Consider the following 22,590-nt stretch of genomic DNA (forward strand, 5'->3'; position numbering starts at 1 on the left):
GCTAGATAGCAAAAAAAAAAAAAAAACAGTGTCAGATATGAAGGCATGCAGGGTAGAGGATGGGAATACTACTGACATTTTAAATCAGAGGTTCTGGGTGGCCTCACTGAGAAGGCGATGTTCGAAGAAAGACCTGAAGAGGGTAAGGAAGGGAGGCCTGGAGAAAGAACTTTCGGGCAGAGGAAATGGTTGTGCAAAGCCCTGGGGCAGGGCCCTGCCCAGTGTTTGCAGAACGCCCTGCTGTGCTTACGAAGGGCTCATGTAGGACCTCGAAGGCCACAGTAAGGATTTCCGCTTTGACTCTGAGGGAAACCGGGAATCATTGCAAGGATTTAAGCCAAAAAGTGACATAAAGCTGACCCATTCTTCCGTGTCACACAGAGTGATGCTGCTTCGGGTGGTGAAGTCAAGATCTCTCTGAGGAGGGGCGTTGAGGTGGTAGCTGAGGGACAGGACGGACAACCACTCTTCCTCCCCTCCCCTTCCCACACCCGTCAACCAGGGAAAAGCCTTCTGATGTCTCAGCACCCCCACCTCCTTCACCTCAGCTCCTCATCCTCCCCTCCCCTGCTCCCCACTCCCCTCCCAGCTTTTGTCTTCAGCCCCAGACTCCTGCCCCCTGCCCCCTGCAGAGATGCAGGCCTCTACCCTCCCAGGGTTCTTAGAAAACAGTTGTGGGGGAACCAGCAGTTAGCGTAATGGCTATGTCGCTGGACTCCTATGTAGTCGACCGTGGTTCAAGTCCCGGACCCGGCGGCTTAAACTTACACAGGGCGCGTGTGTGTGCGTGCCCAAGATCCCGAGAGGGGAATGGAGGAGAAGGGATTGCGGCGTGGCCATCCTCCCTGGGGGGTGATTTCTCACTATCTGTCTCTCTGTCTCTCTCTGTCTTTCTGGTGAGCACACGTGCCCTATAGTGAAAACCTCTCCAATAAAAGAACAAAAAAAAAAAAGAAAGAAAGAAAAAGGAAAAGGAAACAGTTGTGGGGACCAGCAGGTAGCATAGTAGTTGAGACGCTGGACTCTCACCTGGCCGACCACGGTTCGAGTCCTGGACCTGGCGGTTTGAAAATCATGCCAGACACTTGTGCACGCATATGCAAACCCTGAGAAGAGAATGGAGGAGAGGGAATTGCGGCATGGCCGTCACCCTTAGGGGGTGATTTCTCATTTTCCCTCTCATTCTCTCTGTCTCTCTCTAGTAAGCTCACAAGTCCTATGGCAAAATAAATCCTTGGGAAAAATAAAGAAAAAAAAAGGGTCGTGAAGAGCAGAAGGAAATGCTGCTGCCGCCTCAGGCCCTCGCGGGAGTGAGGGCAGACGCTTACAGTGTCTGCCCCGGCTCCCTGTGGTCACCCCTGGGTTTCAGGTGGCCAGGACCCTGGGGCATGCCCCTGCCAAGCCAGGACTCTCCTTCTCTGCCAAATTCTCCTCAGTGCCCCGCTTCCATGACAGGGGAGAGAGAATGGGCAGCCTGGGCCTCGCCCTTGCCCAGCCTTCCAACTGGGATGAAGGCAGGGCCTCCACGTACAAGCCCTCGGGTGCAGAGGATGGGCCGAAGGCTCAGGAGGGAGCAGTGCCAGCCCAGGCCACGCGGAGGGATGGGAACCTGGATGCTGGCCCTCTTCTTCTGGTCCAGGTCTTGGGATCAAGCAGCAGGTCGAGGCTTCGGCACCGTCCAACCCGGCAGAGGAGAGGCGGTCGCCATCAGACCCTGCGTGACGGGCAGGGCTGAGACGGGCTGCTGGACACCGGCCTCCATGGGGCTGCAGAAACTCTCCAAATTCTACACGCTGGGGGAATGCGGTGGTGAGGACAGCTCCCTTCCCCACCCTACCCGCCCTCATATGGAGGGCTCTCCCTCAGCTCTCAAGGGGCCCGTGGATCACCGGCTTCAGGGGACAGGTTACCAAGGGGCTTCTGCGAGCCCAGCCCAGGGGCCCAGGCTAGGGTGGGGCTGCCAGTGGGATCTCTCCTGCCCTCTAGGAAAGGTGTTCTCAGTGTCACTCTCCTGTGTCACCTGTCTGTCCAGGAATAGACCTGGCTCTCCTTGGCTGTCACATGCCATGCGTGGCTGTGGCCTCCAGCACCTGAGTCATCTGTGACTCATCGCCCTCTGCCCTTGGTCTCAAGAGGGCTGGGCTGGGCAGACTCGGCCCTGGGATGGGATAAACCAGTTTGATGTCCCTGGTACAGGCCTGTCCCTTCCCTCTTCCGCTCCACACTGAGACACAGAAACAATCAGACCCTTCACAAAGGACAGACGAATGCATGTCTCTGGGCTTGTTTCAGATCCACAGCTCTCCTTACCCCCACGTCCACACACTCTCTCACAGTGCTGGGGGCCCCGTGTCCCCCAGGGTCATCGTAAGCCTGAGCACCATCTGGGATTTAGGCTCCGGTCTGAACTCACTGGGTGATTGGGCATAATCCCTCCCCCTCTCTTTCTGGGCTTCAATTTCCTCCTCTGATCTGAGACTCACAGGTCTCTAAGATCCTTTCTACCCTTAATCTAGAGAAGGTTTTTTGGGTTTTTTCTTTTTTTTGGGAGAGGTTTTTGCTATAGGGCACGTGCGCTCGCCAGACAGAGAGAGAGAGACAAAGAAACAGGAGGCGAGAAATCACCCCCCAGGGCGGATGGTCAGGCCGCAATCCCTTCTCCTCCGTTCTCCTCTCGGGATCTTGGGCACGCACGCACACGCGCCCGGCATGAGTTTTAAGTCACCGGGTCCAGGACTCAAACCACGGTCGACTACGTGGGAGTCCAACGACATAGCCATTATGCTAACTGTTGGTTCCCAAAAGAAGGTTTTTTTTAAAAAAAATAACTATTCATTTAATTTTATTTATTATTATTCAATTTGACCAGAGAGAAAGAAAAAGAGAGAGAGGGAAAGCAAGCCACCAGGTCCAGGACTTGAACTGTGGCTGACTGTGAGGGAGTAAAGCACCTTAACCACTACACCACTTGCCGGCCCCTGGGAAGGGTGTTAATAGGCTGTTTAAAGAGTGGCGGTTGATCATGAAGGGAGGGCTGGGAAGGTGGCGGGACAGTGAAGGAGAAAAGTGGACAGGCCTGGTACCCTGGCTACAGGCGAGACTCCAAGGAGGGGAGGGCAATGCCCTAGAAGACGCTGCCCCAAACCAGCCAGGTCTGGGCCTCCAGGACCCACTGACCACCACTGCATGTGAAGGACCAAGAAGTGAACTCACACAGAAAGCCCTGCCCCGTCAGATGGGGGCTCCCCTAGGAAAGGCCTGGGGCTCCCTGAGACAGGGCTGTGTCTCCCCTCACACTGGGGATCCCCTTTCTCTCAGACTTGGCTTCCCAAGGACGGGGCTGTGTCTCTCTTTCAGACCTTCTCACAGGCTTGGCCTTACCTTCTTTTCCTAAATCTTCCCCTCCTGAGTGAGCATGACCCAATCCCCAGGCCCATTTCCCTTCCAGCCTGCTTTACCATCCGTGAATTCGACCCCAGATGACAGCACCCACACAGAGGCCGGGGTGGACGAAACCACTGCCAGGTCTTCCCCGTCTTCCTCCTCTTTGTCCTTGAATCCATGCAGGTAATGTGGGTCACACCTGGATCTGACTCCCCAGAGGACAGCCAGAGATTTGGCACAAGGCATGAAACTGGGGGCCATCTGCCTCTCCCCTCTGTCCACCCACGTGGACCCCAGAATCTCTGACGAGGCCTGCTTCCCTGGCTTACTAGGAAGGGGTTAAGGAACCTCCGCACCCCCAGGGTGGAGGTCAGTTGGCAAAGCTGCGGAGGGAGCTGTGTGTCCACTTGGCCGAGATTCTGTTTCCCAATCTGGTGTGATTACAGTGGGGCCAGGCCAGGCCAGGGGCTGCCAGGCGGGCGAGGCACCTCCCGGTCTGTGGACCCCAAGGCTTCTCCTGTTGCAGGGGTGCAGGGAAGCAGACTAGCCCCTGAGGGCTTCTACCTGGGAGGGACCTGGTTTCTGGGGAGACGGGGCACAGACCCAGCAGAGGCAGGGCAGGAAGACTAGCCACCGCCGCTTAGGAGAGCCAAGAAGAGCCCCAGGGAGGGCTCCAATGGGTCTGTTATTCGTGACAGGAGTTAGCAGAGACCCATCCCAGGGTCTCCAGTCACCACTGTTACCTGTCACAGCTTCCACTACGGTGTCTTTCTTACTGTTTTTCTATTGCCCACATGGAAAATATTGGGTTGTCAGAAAACTTATGACAGATTTTTTCTATATAAAAATGCGCCATTACTTTTCGGACAACCCAGTACACCCTGCATGGTGACCCACGGCACACCTATGCATCCACCTCCCACAGGTTTCAAGGAACGATACTTAACTCCATGCAAGGCTCTTCGAATACCTCCTACCCAACTCTCCTGTATTTAGGGAAAAGAAGAATGCTCACTGCAATCTGCTAGACTGACTTGACGACCAGTGGGTCACGTTCACAGTCTGGAAAACGCTGCTCCGACGGCAGCAGGGCGGATATATTGCCGTTGTACGGATGGGAACACTGAGGCCCAAGAGGAGCCAGGAACTGCCCGAGATCTCAGGGTTGGTCAGCGACAGGGGGTCGGGCTCAGCCAATCCCAGAGAGGCATTCCTCTATAACTTCCAGAGCTTGTGGGACTTCTTGAGATAGCTTCCTCTAAGAGAGGGAAGGGAATTACCACAGCGGCAGTCGGGAGAGGGGAGGGGGTGTTTGCTGACCCTCAGGCTCTCCTGCGGGTCCCCCCAGGTCTCAGCACTGAGGGTCAGGTTGAGCCTACAGAAAAAGTCATCCTTGGGGGTCAGCACCCAGGTCTCCCAGAGTATGGGGGAAAGGGGTGAGGGAGGCTGCCAGGCTGAGGGCCGCTCAGACCGAGTGTGAAGGAAGCCGGGCTAGGTGGGAGGCCCACCTCTGCCCGCAGAGCCTGCCCAATTTGTTTCAGATCTCTGCTGTAGGCAGAGACTGGGGATGTACCCGAACAGGGGTCCACAAGCAGCATCTACACTGGGAACCCGGCATAGCAACAAGAACAGTGGGGTGGAAGGAGGGCTGGTCAGAGCACCTGAGAATTCTCCAAGAAGGAGGCCAGAAAAAGTGCAGGGTGTCCAGCTAAATTTGAATTTCAGATAAACAGTGAAAATGTAACTGAGCAAACGTGCTCAGCAGAGAGGAAAGGGAGAAAGCCTCCACAGTGGGGTGTGGACACGTTGCTATCTCTCTCCTCCACTTCTCTACCTGCCATTTTCTCAAGCCACCAGGGTTGGAATTTGAGCTGTCGCCATGTGGGATCTGCTTCCCTTACCAACCTTCCCACTAGGCTAAGGGGCCAGCCCAGTAATTTTCTTTTTTCCCCATTTGCTATAGGGTGCATGCGTTCACCAGAGAGAGACAGGAAAAGTTGAGAAAGCACCCCCCAGCAAGGAAGACCACACCACAATCCCTTCTCCTCCATTCTCCTCTGGAGATTTTGGCACGCACACATGTGCCTGTGCACCCAGTGTGTTTTTCAAGTCATGGGGTCTGGGACTCGAACCGCACAGTAGAACATGTGGGCTACAGCTGCCTTAACCACCACGTCACTGGCTAGCCCGAGTATTGTTACTTGCTATACCTGACAACCCACCTCCAGGATCTTCCCCTTTAGACCCAGAAGGCCAGCTGACCAGGAAGGCCGAAGGCCTAACGAACAGCAGGAGGTACACAGCTCAGACCCCAGAAGGAGCTTCCTGTCCAGTTAGCCAGAATCAGTAGAGGGCGGGAGTGGGACAGAAACGAGGTCTCTGGGGCTTTCCAGCCTCCAGTAGAGTCCTAGACCTCTGACCCATCCCCCAGCCCAAACTGCCCAAGGAAGCCTTGGGAATGGACGCACGATGGTGGCGAGGGAGCGAGTGGCATCCTTTGCCCCTTCCCCGCAACCACACCAGGCCATTCGCGATAAGCCAGTCTTCAGGGAAACTTCCTGTTAGGCAAACGCTAACGGCTGGCACACCACTGGCATCTGGGGGCCATGGCTGGGAGAAGGGCAGTTTCTCCGAAGTTGCGGGGCGGGGGGAGGGCTTTACCAGCACTAAGTCGGACTCTTCCCCCCACCCCCAGGCTGCTTCTGCCCTCCTTCCTCCCCGCACCCCCCAGCACTCCCACACATACCGTTAGGGTTTTTACTGTGGTTGCCGGAGTCAGACAGTGCCAAGGGTGTGAGGGGGGTGGCCACAGCCAGAAAGAAAGGGGGTGAGCCCCGCTGGCCTCACCAAGAAGACATTTTCTGAGTTCTCACAGCACTTGTGGGCAAAATGTCCCCTTCTCAGTGCCAGGAAGGCAATCGCGTACTGAGACTAGACTGAGGGGAGGCGGTACAGAGCACGACGGTGGGTGTAGACAGGACCCCCAGCCTGGGGCCACATCCTGGGAGGGGACTCGTTGGAGGGCTGGGCTCTGCGCCTGCACCTCATTACTCAGAGGAAAGGAAAAGTTGTTTCCATGTTTCCTTGTGGGTTTCTACACTGGCTATTGCCACACCGAGGGAATAAACCACCTAAAATGCTGAGCCTTTTGGGGGTTCTGTAGATTAGCCCCGAGGAAGCAAGCCCAGCGAGTCCACTGTGCCCTCACCTTCAGGGAACACAAAGGCTGAGAAGAAAGACTCTGCCCCTGCCGTCAGGGACCCTGACAGAAGGAGGTGGCTAATTCACTCATTCCTTCCGGAAGTACCGAAGTACCGTATTTACTGAGCCCCTCGTAAGTGGCAATCACTTTATCGTCGCATCTAATTTAATCCACATCGATGGGGAGACAGGTGTTTCCATGCTCAGATTATAGGTCAAGACAATGAGGCCCGGAGAAGTCAAGCAGCTTGCCCAAGTTCACAGAGCCAGGAAACTCTACTGATGTCAAAAGTAGAGTTCTGGGACCAGCAGTTGGCCTAATGGCTATGTCGCTGGACTCCCATGTAGTCGAATGCAGTTTGAGTCCCAGACCAGGTGGCTTAAACTCATGCCAGGTGCGTGTGCGTGTGTGCCCAAGATCCCAAGAGGAGAATGGAGGAGAAGGGTGTGGCCGTCCCCCCTGGGGGGTGATTTCTTGCTCTCTGTCTCTCTGTCTCCTGTGTCTTTCTGGTGAGTGCACACGCCCTATAGCAAAAACCTCTCAAGAAAAAAAAAAATAGAGTTTGGCCCCATCCCATTTCAGTTCCTCCCTTCCCACCAGCCGGTGCCCAATCACAACAATGGCACTTTCCTGGGCACTTACTCCATGCCAGTCACCATCCTGGGCCCATCCGCAGTTCTCTAAGCCTCAATATTCTCATCTCTAGAATGGGACACTGCCACCACCGTTTGGTGTTGGGAAGGGATGCGACTTTATGTACACAAAGCACTTTTGTAGATCATGGCTCCTGTCCTACAGAGAAGTGAGAATCAGAAAGGTCATTTTGTGGTAAGACATAGTTTGGAAGCTGTCCATGTTGGGGTCGTGTGTTCAGTTTAGGTTTTGGACCTCAAAGCTCAGAATTACCAACTGAGATTTGAACCCAGGCAGTCAGGCTGGGCCGGACCAGAAGTGAGCCAGCGTTATCAATTCTGTGGCTGCCAGATAGAGGGTTATTAATAGCCACGAGGTGTTTATTGCCGAAGAGTCAGCAGCTCCCGGAGGGTAGCTCGGGGTCATGGGACTGCTGCCAGGTCAGCCCCCAACCCCCAGCCCCATGGGGGCTAGTCCTGAGAAGCTGGCTCCCCCAGCTGGGCCTCACCCTGCCCCTGGGAGCCCTTACCCAACCAGGCGGCTGCCCCGTGACTGGGAACGGTGACCCCTGTCACACTTGTGTGAGTGCGAGCCTGTGTGGGTGTGCTCGTGCGGAAGATCTGTGAGCAGGCATCTTGTCTCCTCCCTCCGAGTGGAAACTCTAGGAGAGAAGATGCCTCTGCAGGGTGTCTGCTGGGGGCAGGCCTTCCTCGTAATCCCCAGCCTCAGGGCCCCAGAGATCCTGCAGCTAGGCCCAGCCATCCTCTCTTTCTTAAGCTAGAGCGGAGCCAAGAGAGGACAGACTTGGAAGTTGGGGAGAAGTGCTGGGAGTGAAGTAGGGGAGCTTTGGGGTAGAAGGACATTCCCTTGGAAGCTGAAAGCAAGCAGAGAAGCCCTCAGCCTCCCTGAATGTTTCCAGAAGATACCCACCCACTGCCTCCCGGAGATGACCGTTCTGGTTCTCTAGTCCCAGAGAAGCCTCCTTCCCTGTCCTGGTCCATAGGCCCCTCCCCATCCCTGTACCAAGATCCTCAAACACCAACCAGGTGTTCATCTTGGGGAGCTTCTGAGACAGACACCCCCGAGGGCCTCCATGCAAGCCCCTCCAATGTAGGCTGGCCCAGGCAGTCCTACCCAGGCCTGTGATTTTCTGCCCAGAGCCCAGCTGTGTTTGTTTAATGGGGGGCACCAGCCCTCCTCCATCAGACGGGAGCCCCCTGGTGTGTCTGGGAGAATACTGGCCTTGAGTTCTGGTCCTGTTGATTTGCTCATTCATTCCACAAATACCTCCAGCCAACGCGCCGGCCTTGTGCCGGGCAATACCGAGCTGCGGGCCTCATCCCTCCAGGAGCTCCGGGCACACTCCCTTCCCTTAGGTCCCACTTTCCTCACTCCTGGGCTCCCGGACTGAACCTGTCCTGACTTGCCTCACTACTCAGCAGGAGAGTAAGGCTGTATATGTACTTGCAAAGATGGGCATAAAACCCAGCCAGACATTTTCAGTTTAAAAAAAAAAAAGAAAAGTGAGAGGGGGAAAAGCCACAACAGTCAAACTGCACTCCAGTGAGAGCACCAACGTGAAGTCGCGAACGAAACCCTAATGGTCATGACCATTTCTGAGCACACCCTGCCTGCCAGTCACTGGGTGAGGCACTTTCACACGTCCCTCCATCCCCTCAACTCCACCGTGTAGGCACTCTCGTGCCTATTTTAGAGATGAGAAGGTTAAAGCCCGCTGGCAGACACAGGACTCAAGCCTGGATCTCACAAGTCTCGGTGGGGCGTAGGCAGCAGGTCGGGCTCTGCAGAGGCACCAGGCAAGGCTTCTGAGGAGAGATCCCCGAGGGCCAGGCCTCGCAGGCCTTCACCCCACCTCCTGGGAGACTTGCAATCCCAGGGTGGCTGGACCACCAGAAAATGGGCTGAGGCCTGGGGGGCACGGTCACTTTGCAGGAAGGTGAAAAGCGGTGTTCTCAGACCTCCCCAGCAGCAGGGACAGAAGGAGCCCTAGAAAAGGGCACGTGTTGGCATCTGCCCCACTTGGAGCCAGACTCAGGGAACATGAGGGAATGTGTGAGGAAATAGCAGGGCCCGGGCTGGGGAGAGCAGGCCCGTGGGGACGGTAGATGTGTGCTGGGGGCAGGGGCAAGGTGGGCTTGGAGGCCCTGGCAGGGTCATCCTAGCACCAACACCCAGTGATTCCAGACACCCACAACAGCCAGACGAAGGCAGTGGTGCCTTCCGAGGTGAGTTTCCATCTTAGTTGAGAAAGAAGTGTCTGATGGAGGGGTTCTGTCTCCTCCCTCAGAACAGAAACCGTAAGAACAGGGGCACCCTGAGAACAGGCGCCACATCCTTCCCCTCAGACTAGGAGCTCCCCGAGGGGCCCTTGAACCTCCCTAATGGAGACTAATGCCCCAAAGGCAAATGCGGCCTTGGTGATCTTCAGATCCTGGCCCTCTCTCCTCCTAGCAGGCCCGGGCCCAGCCTGGCTCCCATAGGCACCTCTGCCTGGTGGGCCCCCTGCCCTGGGATCACAGCTCCCCTCGTTTCCAGCTCCTCTCCCTTCAGAGTCACCCCTTCCGTCCCCTCCTGTCAAACCTTGGCCAAGCCTTGTCTTTGCCTTGCATTTTCCCTCCGAGGCAGATTATAAATATTTACTGATTCCTCTCCTGCCCTCCGCATTCCCCATGGCCTGATGGATAATGTCCTGTGATGCAGCTGAATTATCTCCCTCCCAGCACCTCTGAGGCCGGCCTGGTGGGGTCTTCCAAGGGTCACCTCGTCTGTCCCCCGTCTCTAGGCTGGCAAATGCTAAAGCCACCCCTAGTAAATGAGAGACCACCCTGTACCAGGGCGTGGGACCCATGAGTGGTGCTGGATAAATGCTGGAGCACGGCAGGAGGGGAGAATTGGACGGCACGGCCTTTTGCTTCGGCTGCCTCGTGCGTCTCTCTGGCAGCTCCTCGCAGCCTCTGTCCTCTCTCCCTCAGGCTGTGGCCGAGGCCTGCATTCTCTCGGTCAGACTTCAACAGGACTGGGTTGCTCCCCTCACTGCAAATTTGGACTAATCCTTTCTCCTGCCTTGGTCAGTTCTTGTCCAGACCGTCCCAGCAGACTTGCCCCAAGGGCAGTGTGGTCTGATTCTCTTATAAACATGTCCTTTCTTCCTTGAACCTCCCTCCACCCCGAGGCCTTCACGCATACCATACCGGTAAGACCTTGTGGAGGGAAGGAACAAACATCCTCATCCTGAGGAAGTGACTGTTTAGATGGATGGTTCAGTGAGTACCGCTGAGTAACAACCACCCTAAAACTTAGTAGCTTTAAACCACGGCAGCCTGGGACAGCAAGTGGCATGGTAGTTAAGACAGTGGCTCCCTCATGGCCAACTCTAGGGTTCAAGTCCCAGATCTGATGGCTTGAAAAATGTGCTGGGTGCATGTGTGTGTGTGCCCAAAATCCTGAGAGGAGGATGGGGGAGAAGAGAGGGCAGCATCGTCGTTCCCCCGGGGGGTGGAGGGGATATATTACTTCCCCTTTCTCTCTGTCTGCCTGCAGTGAGTACACATGCCCTATGGCGATAAAACAAAAATTTTAAAAATAAATAGCAGCCCATACGTTCGCTCACAACAACGTAAATTTGAGCAGAGGATGGCCTCTCTGTACTTTATGTACTGCCTAGAGCAGCTCATCCATGCCTGGGGAATCCAAAATGACCTCACTCTTATGTCTGGTTCCTCACTTGAGGTGGTTCAGACAGCCAGGACCAATGAGTAACTCTCTCTCCCTCCTCACTGCCTCCCATGGCCTCTCCCTCCAGCAGGGTAGCTGGACTTCCTTAGGCCATGGCAGCTGCCTTCCAGGAAGGCAAAAACAGAAACAACAATCTCTCTCAGGGCTTAGGTCTGAGAGCCCAGAAGATCTCTTCTGCCCATTCTCAGTCAAAGCAAGTCATAGGCCATTCCAGATTCAGAAGAAGGGATAATAGGAGCCGGCTGCACAGGGGAAACCGGATTCCATGTGGCCAGCCAGGGCTTGAGTCCCAGTCCCATGGCTTGACAAGCACGCCGGGCATGTGCATGTGCCCATTATCCTACAAGATGGAGAACTGAAAGAAAAATTATTGCACTGTGACCAGGCCCCATTAGAGGGTACTCTCCCCACCTCATGTACACACACCTGTCCTCTAACAACAATGACAAAAAGAAAAAAAGAAAGAAAAAGAAAAATAGATTCTACCTCTTGTCAGAGAAGCAGCATGTGGGCACAGGACAGGAAGAAGTGCTGACAACCATATTCGCACAAGGCCACCACAAAGATCCTCACACACAAAACTGGTCCAGAACCTCCAAGTTCTGTAGGTCCACCAACCCTCCTTGAGAAATTGTAGGAGGGAGGACGGTAGACCAGCAGGTTCCTAGAAGGAGTAAGGACTCTAAAGGCCTTTGAGGGCTGTGGCCAAGGTGGGTAGCTCCTTTGGGAAAAGGGAAAGGGTCGCAGGTAAGCAGAGCAGAGTTGAGAAGGAACTCTGTGTCGAGTGAACAGTGGCCAGCCCACAGAGGGCAGATGAGCTAGAAAGGCAGGGAAGGCCTGGGGGCTGGACTCGGTCTTCTCCAGGCCTTGAGAGAGCCTTGGGGAAAGCTCTGAGGTAGGTGTCTGAGCAGGTCTTCTACAAGTGAGGGATGCAGCATTTTCATTTTCTCCTTTTCTCCACGGTCTATTTCAAGGCTGTTTCTCCCATCCAAGCCTGTGTGTTGCAATCTCTTGCGTGCTTAGGTTTCCGATCTTCTACTGCCGAGCCCCAGCCCCTAGAGACATCTCTTGCCTTGCCTTGCCTTGCCTTGCCTTGCCTTGCCTGGCCACACTAGGGAAGTCTGGATTTCAGCCCTGGGTTTGGCCACCGCTCCATCCTCCCCCCTGTCCCACTTTTCTTCTGCCTGTTTGTATTCAGTCTAGACGATTCATTTTTATTTGTTGATGTCCTGCCCTAGCCTGGGGGCAGCTGTGGTGTGGTGGGAAGAGCACTCGAATTGGAGTCCGGAAAGCTGGTTTAAATTCTGGCCTGCCATTTACTGGTGGTACATAAATTTGGAGCCTTCTGCTCCTCCCCTGCCAAGTAATAACAGTGAGCCCCACCTCCAGGAGGGCTAACAGGCAAGCCTCTGCTCCTATTCCCTCGTGAGAAACTGAGTTCATGTCTCCTAGCCAATCCCTAAGTGCCCACCTGTCCAGCAAGCCCTTTGCCAACCAGTCCTGGTACCTTCGTAGAAACCCCATGCCCATCTCCGCAGTCTTGGGATGAAGCCCTTCATCTCCACCTTAGTTCCAACACCAGTCATTCAACAGAAGTTAATTGAGCAAGTACTATGTCCCAAGCACAGTATGTCCCAGGAGCTGAAGATACAAGGAATAAAACAGCCTAAAATCTCTGCCCTCTTGGAGCTTGCATTCTAGTGAGGGGGAGACAGACACAAAGGGGAGTAAATGTTAGAGCTACACTGTCCAAAATGTGCATTAAGACATGGCTATAACCAATTGAGATGGGTGATTATAAAGTACACACCAGATTCAAAGACGTGTACCCACAAAGATGTAAAAATCTCTAATAATTTTTATGAGGCAGCAGGTGGCATGGAGGTTAAGGCAGCTGGACCCCACATGGCCAACTGCACGGCTCGAATCCCAGACCCTATGGCTTGAAAATCACACTGGGCACATGTACACGAGTGTCCAAAATCCCAAGAAGAGAATGGAGGAGAGGGGATTGTGACTTGGCCACCTCCTGGGAGGAGTGATTTCTCACTTTCTCCCTCTCCTTTTCTCTTTCTGTCTCTTCCTGATGAGCACATGCACCCTATAGCAAACTACAAAATAATAATAATAATTTTATATGCATTAGATGCTGAAATATTTTAGATATACTGGGGTGAAATAGAACATATTATTAAAATAAATTTCAGAGCCAAACGGTAGTACAGCAGTAAAGTCCCATGCCCCACGAGACTGACCCTCATGGGAAGGTTCTGGGTTTGCATCCAGAGACCTCCCTGAGTGCTGGCCACACATGTGCTCGTGACCTGCAACTGACTGAAGGCTGAATGTGGGTGGCAGAATCAAGACCCTGTTTGGGGTGCCATCATTTTCTGTCTCTCCCTCTCACTCAGGGAAGAAAGAAAGAAACCTTTAAAATTTAATTTCACCTGTTTTATTGAACATTTTCAAATCTGGTTCCCAGAAAATTTTAAATTACTGAGCCAGCAGGTACAGAGGTTAAGACTCTGGATCCCACATAGCCAGCTTCAAGGGTCAAGTCCCAGACTAGGCGGACTGAGAATCACACCAGACACAAGTGAATACATGGCCAAAACCCTGAGCGATGAGGAAGGGATTACAGCTTGGCCATCCTCTCTAGGGGGTGATTTCTCACTCTCTCTCTCTCTCTGTCTAGCAAAAAATAAAATAAAATAAAATAAAATAATAATAAAAGTTTAAATGACGTAAGTGGCTCTCATGGTATTTCTAGCAGACAGTGTTGTTCTGAATGTGTCCGAAAGTGGCATGTTCTGTAGGAAAGAAGAAAAGGTCCTGAAGAGGCGGGCCCCAAGTGCAGAGGGGTCAAGGCACCTCACTGCGAAGGTAGTAAGAGCCACCCTCGCGTGCCATGGGGGCAGGGGGAGTGCCCCAGGAAGGGCGGGCAGCCAGTGCAAAGGCCTGGAGCACACCTGCTGGCTGGAGAGCAGAGAAGGCAGCCTGGGGCTGAGTGCTGAGGGGGTCCAGACTCACTGAACAGTCAGAGAGGCTGGGCGGCCGGGACGGTGCTGGGCCTCTTCGGGCCATACGGCTTTTTCTCTGAGTTAAACTGTCTCTGCGGGGTTTTGATCCAAAAGGTGACATGATTTGGCCCACATTTTCATAGGCTCACTCTGGCTGTTGTGTGAAGATCAACTGCAGGGAGGCCAGTTTAGAGGCTCAGACAAAAATCCAGGTGGGGTGGCAAGAGCACCACCCCCCTCGGGCTGTCACAGGGGCTTCTGTTACGGGAGCACTCGCTGGATCAAGAGCTCCGTGAGGGCAGACTGTCCCCTTCACAGTGTAGACCAAAGTCTCTGCACTGCCAGCCACCCACGTTGCTTCTCCCTGGAGGACCGCAGCAGCCTCCTCCAGCCCCACTGCCTCCCACACTGTGGCTGGACACCAGGGCATTTCCGACCGCCGGGACCCTCCCTGATTAAAGCCACTGGTAGGGCTTATCCCTGACAGGTCTTAGGATCTTGGCTTCGCACTGCAGGCTCCCCTAGAGCTAACCCCTACCCACCTCTCCAGCCTCAACCTCCTTCCCCATTTCCAAGTCCCACCTTCATTCCTTCCCTCTCTATACTACCCCTTCTGACCAGGACGTCTTCAGCCCTCCTCCACCCCTCCCTGTTCTATCTGCCACTTACCCGTTCTCTACGGGGCAGCCCCTCCCGGGTCTACCATCTCCGGTGTGCATCCATGTCACTCCCGTCACATCAGATGACCCCATCGTGTTACATACTGTTTATTTGTGAATTTACACTATAGTTCTGTGTTCACGACGGCACCATGCCCCACAGCACACTGGCTGGCCTACCTATTCAAACTACATGAATGGTTTGCAAGAATAAATGAGAGGTTAATCCACTGTACTTAAGATCCAGGCGGGTCTCACCTTCCCCAAGACCAAGACAGAAGAGAAGGTAGGGCAGGGAGCCCCTCAGTGGCAACCAGAGCTGTAGGTCTGTTTTGTGGAGGCCCACTACCTAAAACTAAATTCCACCCTGGGTCATAGGCCACCATCAGCATCCCTTCCCACTCCCTGCCACGCAGCCACCAGGCCCCTACAGCCAAGCACAGCCTCTCTCTTCTCCTAGGCTACAAGCTCAGAGACACGGCCGGTTCCTTCCTTGGTCCAGGGGCCTGGGTCACGATTCCTGAGGGCAGTGCTGCCCATTGGGAGGGACCTTGGCTCCCGTCTAAGGAGTGACATTCCTCTCCACTCACTCCCAGCGTTTTCCACTTTTTATATCAAGACAGGAATGGACGGGGTTCACCCAGGACCACCCCAACCAGAACGGAAGAACCCTTGCCTCCAGCATAACGAGGTGGGTCATTCCATACCGTACACACCAGGGACCCGTTTCCCAGACCAGAGGCAAATGCCACGTCCCCCAAGGGAGAAGGGAAAGGGAATGGGAGGAAGTCAAGAATAAGAATTCCATGGAGAAGGAGAAACCAAGAGGAGCTTTGAGATCAGAATTAAATTCTTTAATACAAAATGCTTTTTTTTTTTAAGATATATCTGTATTTCTTTGTTGTTGTTTAAAAATAAATATGTACTACGGAATATCTCGAAAAACTGCACTAGAGACAAAGACGTGATGTTAATATCTTTTCCCCCCACAATTATTACGGATAAACAGTAGCACCAATAAATAAATGATAACAAATATTAAAATTAAAAAAGGAGAGAGATTTAGTATGTAGAATTCTCTATTTTTTCTTGTTTTGTTTTTACATATAAAAAACAGAATAGCAATGTCTATTTTATCAGAATCACATATATACATAAACATATATATATATATATATATTTATATACACAAACACAAGTTGCCAAATATATATATAGTATGTAGATGTATATTGAAACCTTATTTCAAAGGAATGTGTGGTGGGGAGCCAGGAGAAAGGGGAGGGCAGAGCTCAGTGTTAGCAAAATTAAATATCTGTTCAGGACAAGCTGGTGACTGTCACCGATCAGGGAAACAGATTGGAAACTGAATTCATACACAAAAACCAGGACAAATAAGAGAGAGTGCGAGAGAGCAAGAGAGATATCTCATAAATAGTTGAAACACAAGATGCTAAATATATATATAGTATGTAGATGTATATTGAAACCTTATTTCAAAGGAATGTGTGGTGGGGAGCCAGGAGAAAGGGGAGGGCAGAGCTCAGTGTTAGCAAAATTAAATATCTGTTCAGGACAAGCTGGTGACTGTCACCGATCAGGGAAACAGATTGGAAACTGAATTCATACACAAAAACCAGGACAAATAAGAGAGAGTGCGAGAGAGCAAGAGAGATATCTCATAAATAGTTGAAATTAAATATTAACCAAGAATACTGAAAAAAACCCTACTCTTTAATTAAATTAACTGTTTTAATTTCTAATTAAAAAGGGATATTAAATAAGTACCGTATATAAAACACTTTCTCTTTTCTCTGCCTCCACGGTGGGCACGTGGATCCTGCCCTGTCCCTCGATGCCTTGGGAAGGAAAGTCGGGGGACGGAAGAGGGTTAACCACTCACACACACACAGCCAGATCTCCTGGGGGGACAGAACTAGTGGTTTCAATGGTCTGAGGACATCAGGTGCCTCTGGGCTGCACCCCAGGAAGGGGAGCAGGGAGGAGGACGAGGGTGGGTGCCAGGAGGAGCTGTCACGGGTTGCCGCTTCTACCACAGTCTCTCTCGTCTTTGCCGGGACACGTGTCAGTGGCCTCCTGGACAACTTGGAAGCAGGTGAGAGTAGGTGAAGGCTGCCCAGGCTCCTGAATCTTCCAGCAGTACCCCTGGGGGCAAGGTGCCCGTGCAGCACGTGGAGGGGATCCCCAAAGCACAGCAATGTCTGGAAGCTCCCCAAACTCCTGGTCAGAGCCGGCATCCTTGTCCCTGTACTCGTTGCCTCTGTCCACTTGAGTCAGGTAGAGGCTCGGGGCCAGGGCTGGGTTTGTCAGTGTTCCCAAAAGCAGGCCAAATTTGCCCCCGTGCCCTGGCCTTGCTCATTCCTGGGCAGGGGAGAGGACCCTGGCCTCCCTAAGAGGGACAAAAAGATCACACCAGAGTCTCTCATCCCATTCTCTTCCCTGTTGGGATCTGGGTGGGGACCTTTTCCTCCCAACTCAAGTCCACAGCAGTCAAATACATCCAGTGAAGACACCAATAACATTATCAATGTTAATTTAAAAAAAGAATATATATATTTTATATATCTATAAAATATATATATTTATTTTTTATATATATAATATATATATATATATAAACGTATGTATGTGGGTGGATGTGTCTACAGGAATCCCAGAAATAAAACTCTCTAATCTTCCGGGCTTGGTGATTTAGCAGCAAGAAAAATAAAATGGCGAATCCAATTCCAAGAGGGACCGTGCTTGGTCACCCGCCCGGGAATGCTTCTGCCGGAGTCTCGCCCTCCGGACCCAAAGTGCTCTGCGCAGGGTCTCCTCTTCCTTCATTTCGGGTTTCTGGATTAAGGATTGTTCTGTCGAAGGTGATGGTGGTGTGGTGGCGGCAGCATGGTTTCCGAATCGGTCGTTCTGGATCAGTCTTTCCTGGTGACAGGTCTGGTTCCCGAAACCCTGAGGGAGGCTCCTTCCTCCAGCCTGGCTCACCGCCGCGGCTTGTCACATCTGAAGGGGTGGAACACAAAGCCAGGGGTTAGGCCAGGTGCGGTGGCCTGGCGGTGAGGCAGCAGCCTCCCCCTTCCTGGGGTCCCCTGGGTAAGAGCAGGGAGGACAGAGGAGGCGTGGTCCTGGGTCAGAAAAGCCCCCGTGTCCCTGCCCTGGGGGACCACCAGTCTGAGCAGCAGCCATGCTCCGGGGATCTCAGTCTGCCTAGGGCTCACGATCTGCTGAGACGACAAAGACAGGGGGACATTTGACAAAGCAACGGGTGAACACATAGCAAAGAGCAGCCCCTACTCGGCATTTTAAGAGCTGGCAGGTGACGGGAGTTGGGTACAGTAAATCAGGAGGGCCCTGCAGGTTTGTCCGCCCAGTCTCTGTAGGCCTGGTTTGAGATGAGTAGGCCCAGCACCAAGGAGAACACCCTGAAGGAGAGGGTGGCCCTGGGATGCGTGGCTTCCCAGGGAGGGTGCCGGAAGGGACCAGGGCCCCAGGAAGGTGAGGGAACAGCTCCATTCCATCCCCATACCCTCCCCTGGCCTCGCCATGACTTCATCTCTCGGGAGCTGGCTGGCAGTGCAGGCCTGGGTAGCAAGCTGCTCCTCTTTCCAGGGGCTGTGTCGCTGAGGTGGTGGAGAGAGCTGTGGCCTCGCCGCTCCTCTTGGAGCAGAGGAGACCGCTAAGAACTTTCTCACATGCCCCTCTCCTGGGACTGAACAGGCCGTGACCTACAGGAAACCTGGGAACTGGGAGGGGTTCCACAATTCCAATTTTGTAATTGAACTTTTGTATCTGTCTTTGAAACTGCCAGATACAGCCAGGTTAGGGGCCGCGTAAGGTCTTTGGATGCAAGAGTAACTTCGGTTAGCTCCCAGGCTACCTCGCAGGTCTCCCCACCCCTTATCAACTCTGCAGAGTAATCACCACAGAAACCCTAACATGTCAAGTCCTCTTCCTTCCTTAAGCGAGCCCCTCTGAGGAGCTGAAACCCCTCACCTGGCCCCGGAGTTACACAGAGCTCCACCCTCAGCACCAGCGTACACTTCCTGTCTGCACACAGCGCCAAGACAGACAGAAGCCCACACCAACGACCCAGGCCTGGTCCCCAGCATCTCTTGAGCACCTATGAGCCATGAGAACATGGGCTGGAAAGGAAGAGCCAGAGCTCTTATCCTCAGGGAGCCCCCCCATCTGAGGGAGGCACAGCTCTGTCCTCGGGGAACCCTCAGTCCCCGACCTCTTAGAGAAACACTGAGGATGAAAAGCCCAGCCCTGCAGACATCAGGCGACAGGGGGAGGCCGCAGGCAGAAAGTTCAAACTCTGTAGACGTGGTTCCACCCCTGGAGGGCTCTCGGCTTCCCAGCATTCATAGCAGAGGAGGTCGTAATAGCAACATCAGGACCGACAGCCACAAGCAGCAGGACCACGGGACACCACACACAGCGTGCGTCCACACCACCAGTTGGCCACGCCAGCCTACCCACTCAACCAGGGCAACCTCCACACAGACCCTGCCAGGCTGGACCAGCGCCTGCCGTCCGCCACGGGGGCCTCGCGAGCAGAGAAGGCAGCAGTCGCCAGGCAGGCAGCTAGAAGCTGAGCAAGCAGCTGGCCCCTCTCAGGCGCTCTCTCTCTCTCTCTCTCTCTCTCACCGTCTCTGTGTGATGCCCCTTTCTGACTCGCTCGCCCTCTGGAAACCAACCTGCAAGTACGTTCGTTTAACTCAAGCTGCCTCGCCTTGCAACGCGAGTCTGTGTTTTTGCAGGAACATTTACACGTCTGCGGATCTTGTACAAACAAATGCTTTCTCCGCTCTGAGCAAGGCCCACAGGGACTGCAAAAAGGCAAAAGGAAAGACATCTAAGCTAGAGCATCAGCAGAGAGAGAGAAAAAAACCATGCAACACCCCTAAGACGTCGGCAGCTGCACCCCCACCCAGCTCGTCGGCCCCCGTGCCCTTCCACGCCCTGGAGAGATCCGAGCACTAGAGCAGAAGACAGAGCGGCGGAAAGAGGCAGCACTGGCTAGGACACCTGCCCGCAGGAGGCGGGCACGGACGGGCAGAGTGCGGGGAGAGGGCGGCCATCACGGGCAGCGCTGTGTCCCAGGACACAAGGGCAAGTCTCAGGCCACAGGGCCCCAACTGCTGCCACCCCATGAGAACACATCTTGACTCTGTGCCTGCTGGGACAGCAATCGAGAGGGCCAGGAGCTGCCTCCTCCCTGTGCGAGGGCTCGTGCTCAGGCTCTCCCCACCCAGTGGGCTAAAGGTGGGACGGGACGCCTAGCCCAGACGTAGGGTCCACAAGTGAGACCACTGGTGGCCAAAGGGCCAGGGCCAGGCCCACCACAGCCTCCAACCTAGAGGAAAAGGCCTCCCGCAGGGAAGCTCTGTAGGTGCCACGAGTTGGGCTGGATGAGGAGGAGGTTCCCTCCAGAGACCCCGAGTCCATGAGGAGCCGAGGCACTGCCACCAGGTGAGCAGGGGCTGCCACATGGCACTTGACCCGGCCAAGCTCCTCCTCCGGCCGACCACCAGCGGCCTCTGGACATTGCACCCCTGCCTTGTACCATGTCCACCCTCCTCACACCCCCCACACCCAGACAAGTGCAGAAGCCCAGAGCAATGGAAACCATCGGGCGAGTGGGCACCAGCGCCCAGCACCCACGCCGCATGGGCCCACCACCAGTGCCCAGTGGGTGAGAGAAAGTTGGTGCCCAGCCAAGCCAGAATCCCCTCCCTGAACCCCCCAGGTCCACTTGGTCCGCCCACCCAACCCCAACCACGGACCAGCAACGCCGCCACCAAATCTACCCGTTGGTGCCAATTAGTGGAGTGAGAGTGAGAGAGAGACACTGGGGATGAGAAGGGAGGACAGAGCGAAGGAGGGGTGGGGGAGGTAGGGTTACGGGGTACTGCAGGTGAGCGTTTGATTGGGGGCCGGGGAGGCTTCGGGGAGTTAGACAGCAGCGGGCACCAACGTACACGCTCCAGGATTTATACCGGGATTTCTTGCGCTTTCGTTTTTGCCCCTTTCCCTTTCCTCGAACTGATTTTCTGGAAAATAAAAAAACAGAAACAGACAGAGAGAGCGAGGAGGGGGCAAAAGCAACAGCGAGGAGGGCAGGGGTGGAGACAACCGAAGCACAGGTGTGGGGGGCCTACTCCCTGGAGCAGGGACTGGGGGAAGCAGGCGGTCTCCAGGAAAGCTCGGACCGGCAGCTCCTTCTCGCGTCGCCCACCCGAAGGTGCAAGGCCAGGCTGTGGGTGGGGAGCAGGGACTGGCGGAGGGCCAGGGCCCACAGGCCTCCATGCTTGTGGCAGCCCAGGTGCCAGGCAGGGGGAAAGCCCCCAGGGCAGGCTCCTTGTTTGGCAAAGCTCTCGAAGTCTGACCCTGAAGGTCAAGGGGCTACCAAAGGTGAGCCAGACTTTGGGGAGAAGGTCAGAGACTGGACTCGATGGGGGTGGGCGACAGCTGTGCCTTCACTTCCATGTGCAGAAGCAGTGGGGTCCCTGCCTCGGAGAACCCCGCTGTGGGGAGAAGCTTCCTTGGGAGCTGGCACAAAACCGGGCGGCACATGAAAGACACCAGCTGGCCCAGGCAGAACCTGGACTTTGAGGGGACTGGGCACTGGGGGGCAGTGAGGAGGGCCAGGAGGAGGCCCGTGCAGCACTTGGCAGGGAGCTCTCTCCCAGCCTATCAAAGCCTGCCACATCATCTCGCCAGACTCTTGCGAACCCAGGCGAGCCCCCGCTCTCCCTGTGGGCAGGCAGGCGTCTGGAACGGACGGGGGGCAGGCTGTAGCCTGTCCCCCTCCAGGGAGCCAGCACTCTGCGCAGGGTTTTACCCTGCCCCCCTCCGGGGAGCCAGCACTCTGTAGCCAGCCAGGCCCAAGAGAACACCTCAGAGTGTCTGTCACAGGGGAAGGACGGAGGAGAAGGGCCAAAGGGAGAGCAAGTGTGCCCCTCTTGGGAGAAAGCACCAGAAGGGCAGGAAGGGGAGGGCACTCTCTCACTCTCACTCTTCTCTCTCTCCCCCTCACTCTCTCTGAGCCTGTTCTCCTGAATCATCGCTCTGGTAGCCGCAGCAATCCTGGAAGCTAGGGGCTTAGGAAGAGGCAAAGGGTTCAGGCCTAGGGGCTTTTTCACCCCCAGGGCATGGAGGCAGGTGGGACGGGGTTGGGACAGGGCATAAGTGCTCTCTCTCAGTCTCTCTCCCTGCCTGTTCTGGGTGGCAGCTGCTCACCTTGCTTTGAAGGTTCGCTAACCCCAGACCTGCCCTCCTACTGAGACACTGGAAGCCTCAGAAAATGACAAACATTCCACTTTCTCTCCCTGACCAAGAGGGCTGTGTCTACCTGCCCACTCCTATAGGAGGGCAGGGACAAGAGAACCCCCGAGGCACCCCCAAAACCAGCCACACCACCACAGTAGCTAATGAGGCCACTCCTCGGACACACAAAAGCTGGCCTCAGCTATCCACCCGTCTCCCCACTGTGGGGACCCTAGAGAAAGCCAGGGAGCCAGTGTCCACACTGCCCCCGACACACCCAGACTGCCAGTCCTGGCCTGGAATGTTCTGGAGGCCTGGAAAGCAGCGTTTCTTCCAAAGGAAGCCCCAGGCTCCAGGCTGGATTTTTCTCCCTAAGTCTAGAGCCATAATCCTGGGGTTGGCTCTATCCCACAGCTGCCACAGGTCCCCACGAGCCTGACCCCCTGCCCCAGCGAGGCCGTCAGAGCCCAGACAGAAGAAGCCAAGAGCCCCAGATGGAAACAACCAGCTCAGGAGACCAAGAAATGCAAAAGGCATGGCCACTTACTTTTCTTGCCTTGCTGTTATCTCTTTCTTTGGTCTGCAACGGACAGGGAAAGCCGGACCCGGTGGCTTAAAACTCATGCCGGGTGCGTGTGCGTGCGTG

General features: G+C 54.7%; 1 protein-coding gene across 1 annotated transcript in view; it reads right to left on the reverse strand.

Moving 5' to 3' along the window:
- Positions 1-16,387: 16,387 nt before the first annotated feature.
- Positions 16,388-22,590, reverse strand: part of VEGFA (vascular endothelial growth factor A) — a gene marked incomplete in the record, with an annotated part of 29,520 nt that continues 23,317 nt past the window's right edge. Inside the window, 4 exon segments of the mRNA XM_014587830.2 lie at positions 16,388-17,675; positions 19,373-19,504; positions 20,657-20,728; positions 22,492-22,524. Of these exon segments, the coding sequence (XP_014443316.2) occupies positions 17,654-17,675; positions 19,373-19,504; positions 20,657-20,728; positions 22,492-22,524 (259 nt within the window).

This window comes from Tupaia chinensis, unplaced genomic scaffold (assembly GCF_000334495.1).
Source record: "Tupaia chinensis unplaced genomic scaffold, TupChi_1.0 Scaffold000238_1, whole genome shotgun sequence".
In the NCBI taxonomy this organism is placed as follows: Eukaryota; Metazoa; Chordata; class Mammalia; order Scandentia; family Tupaiidae; genus Tupaia; species Tupaia belangeri.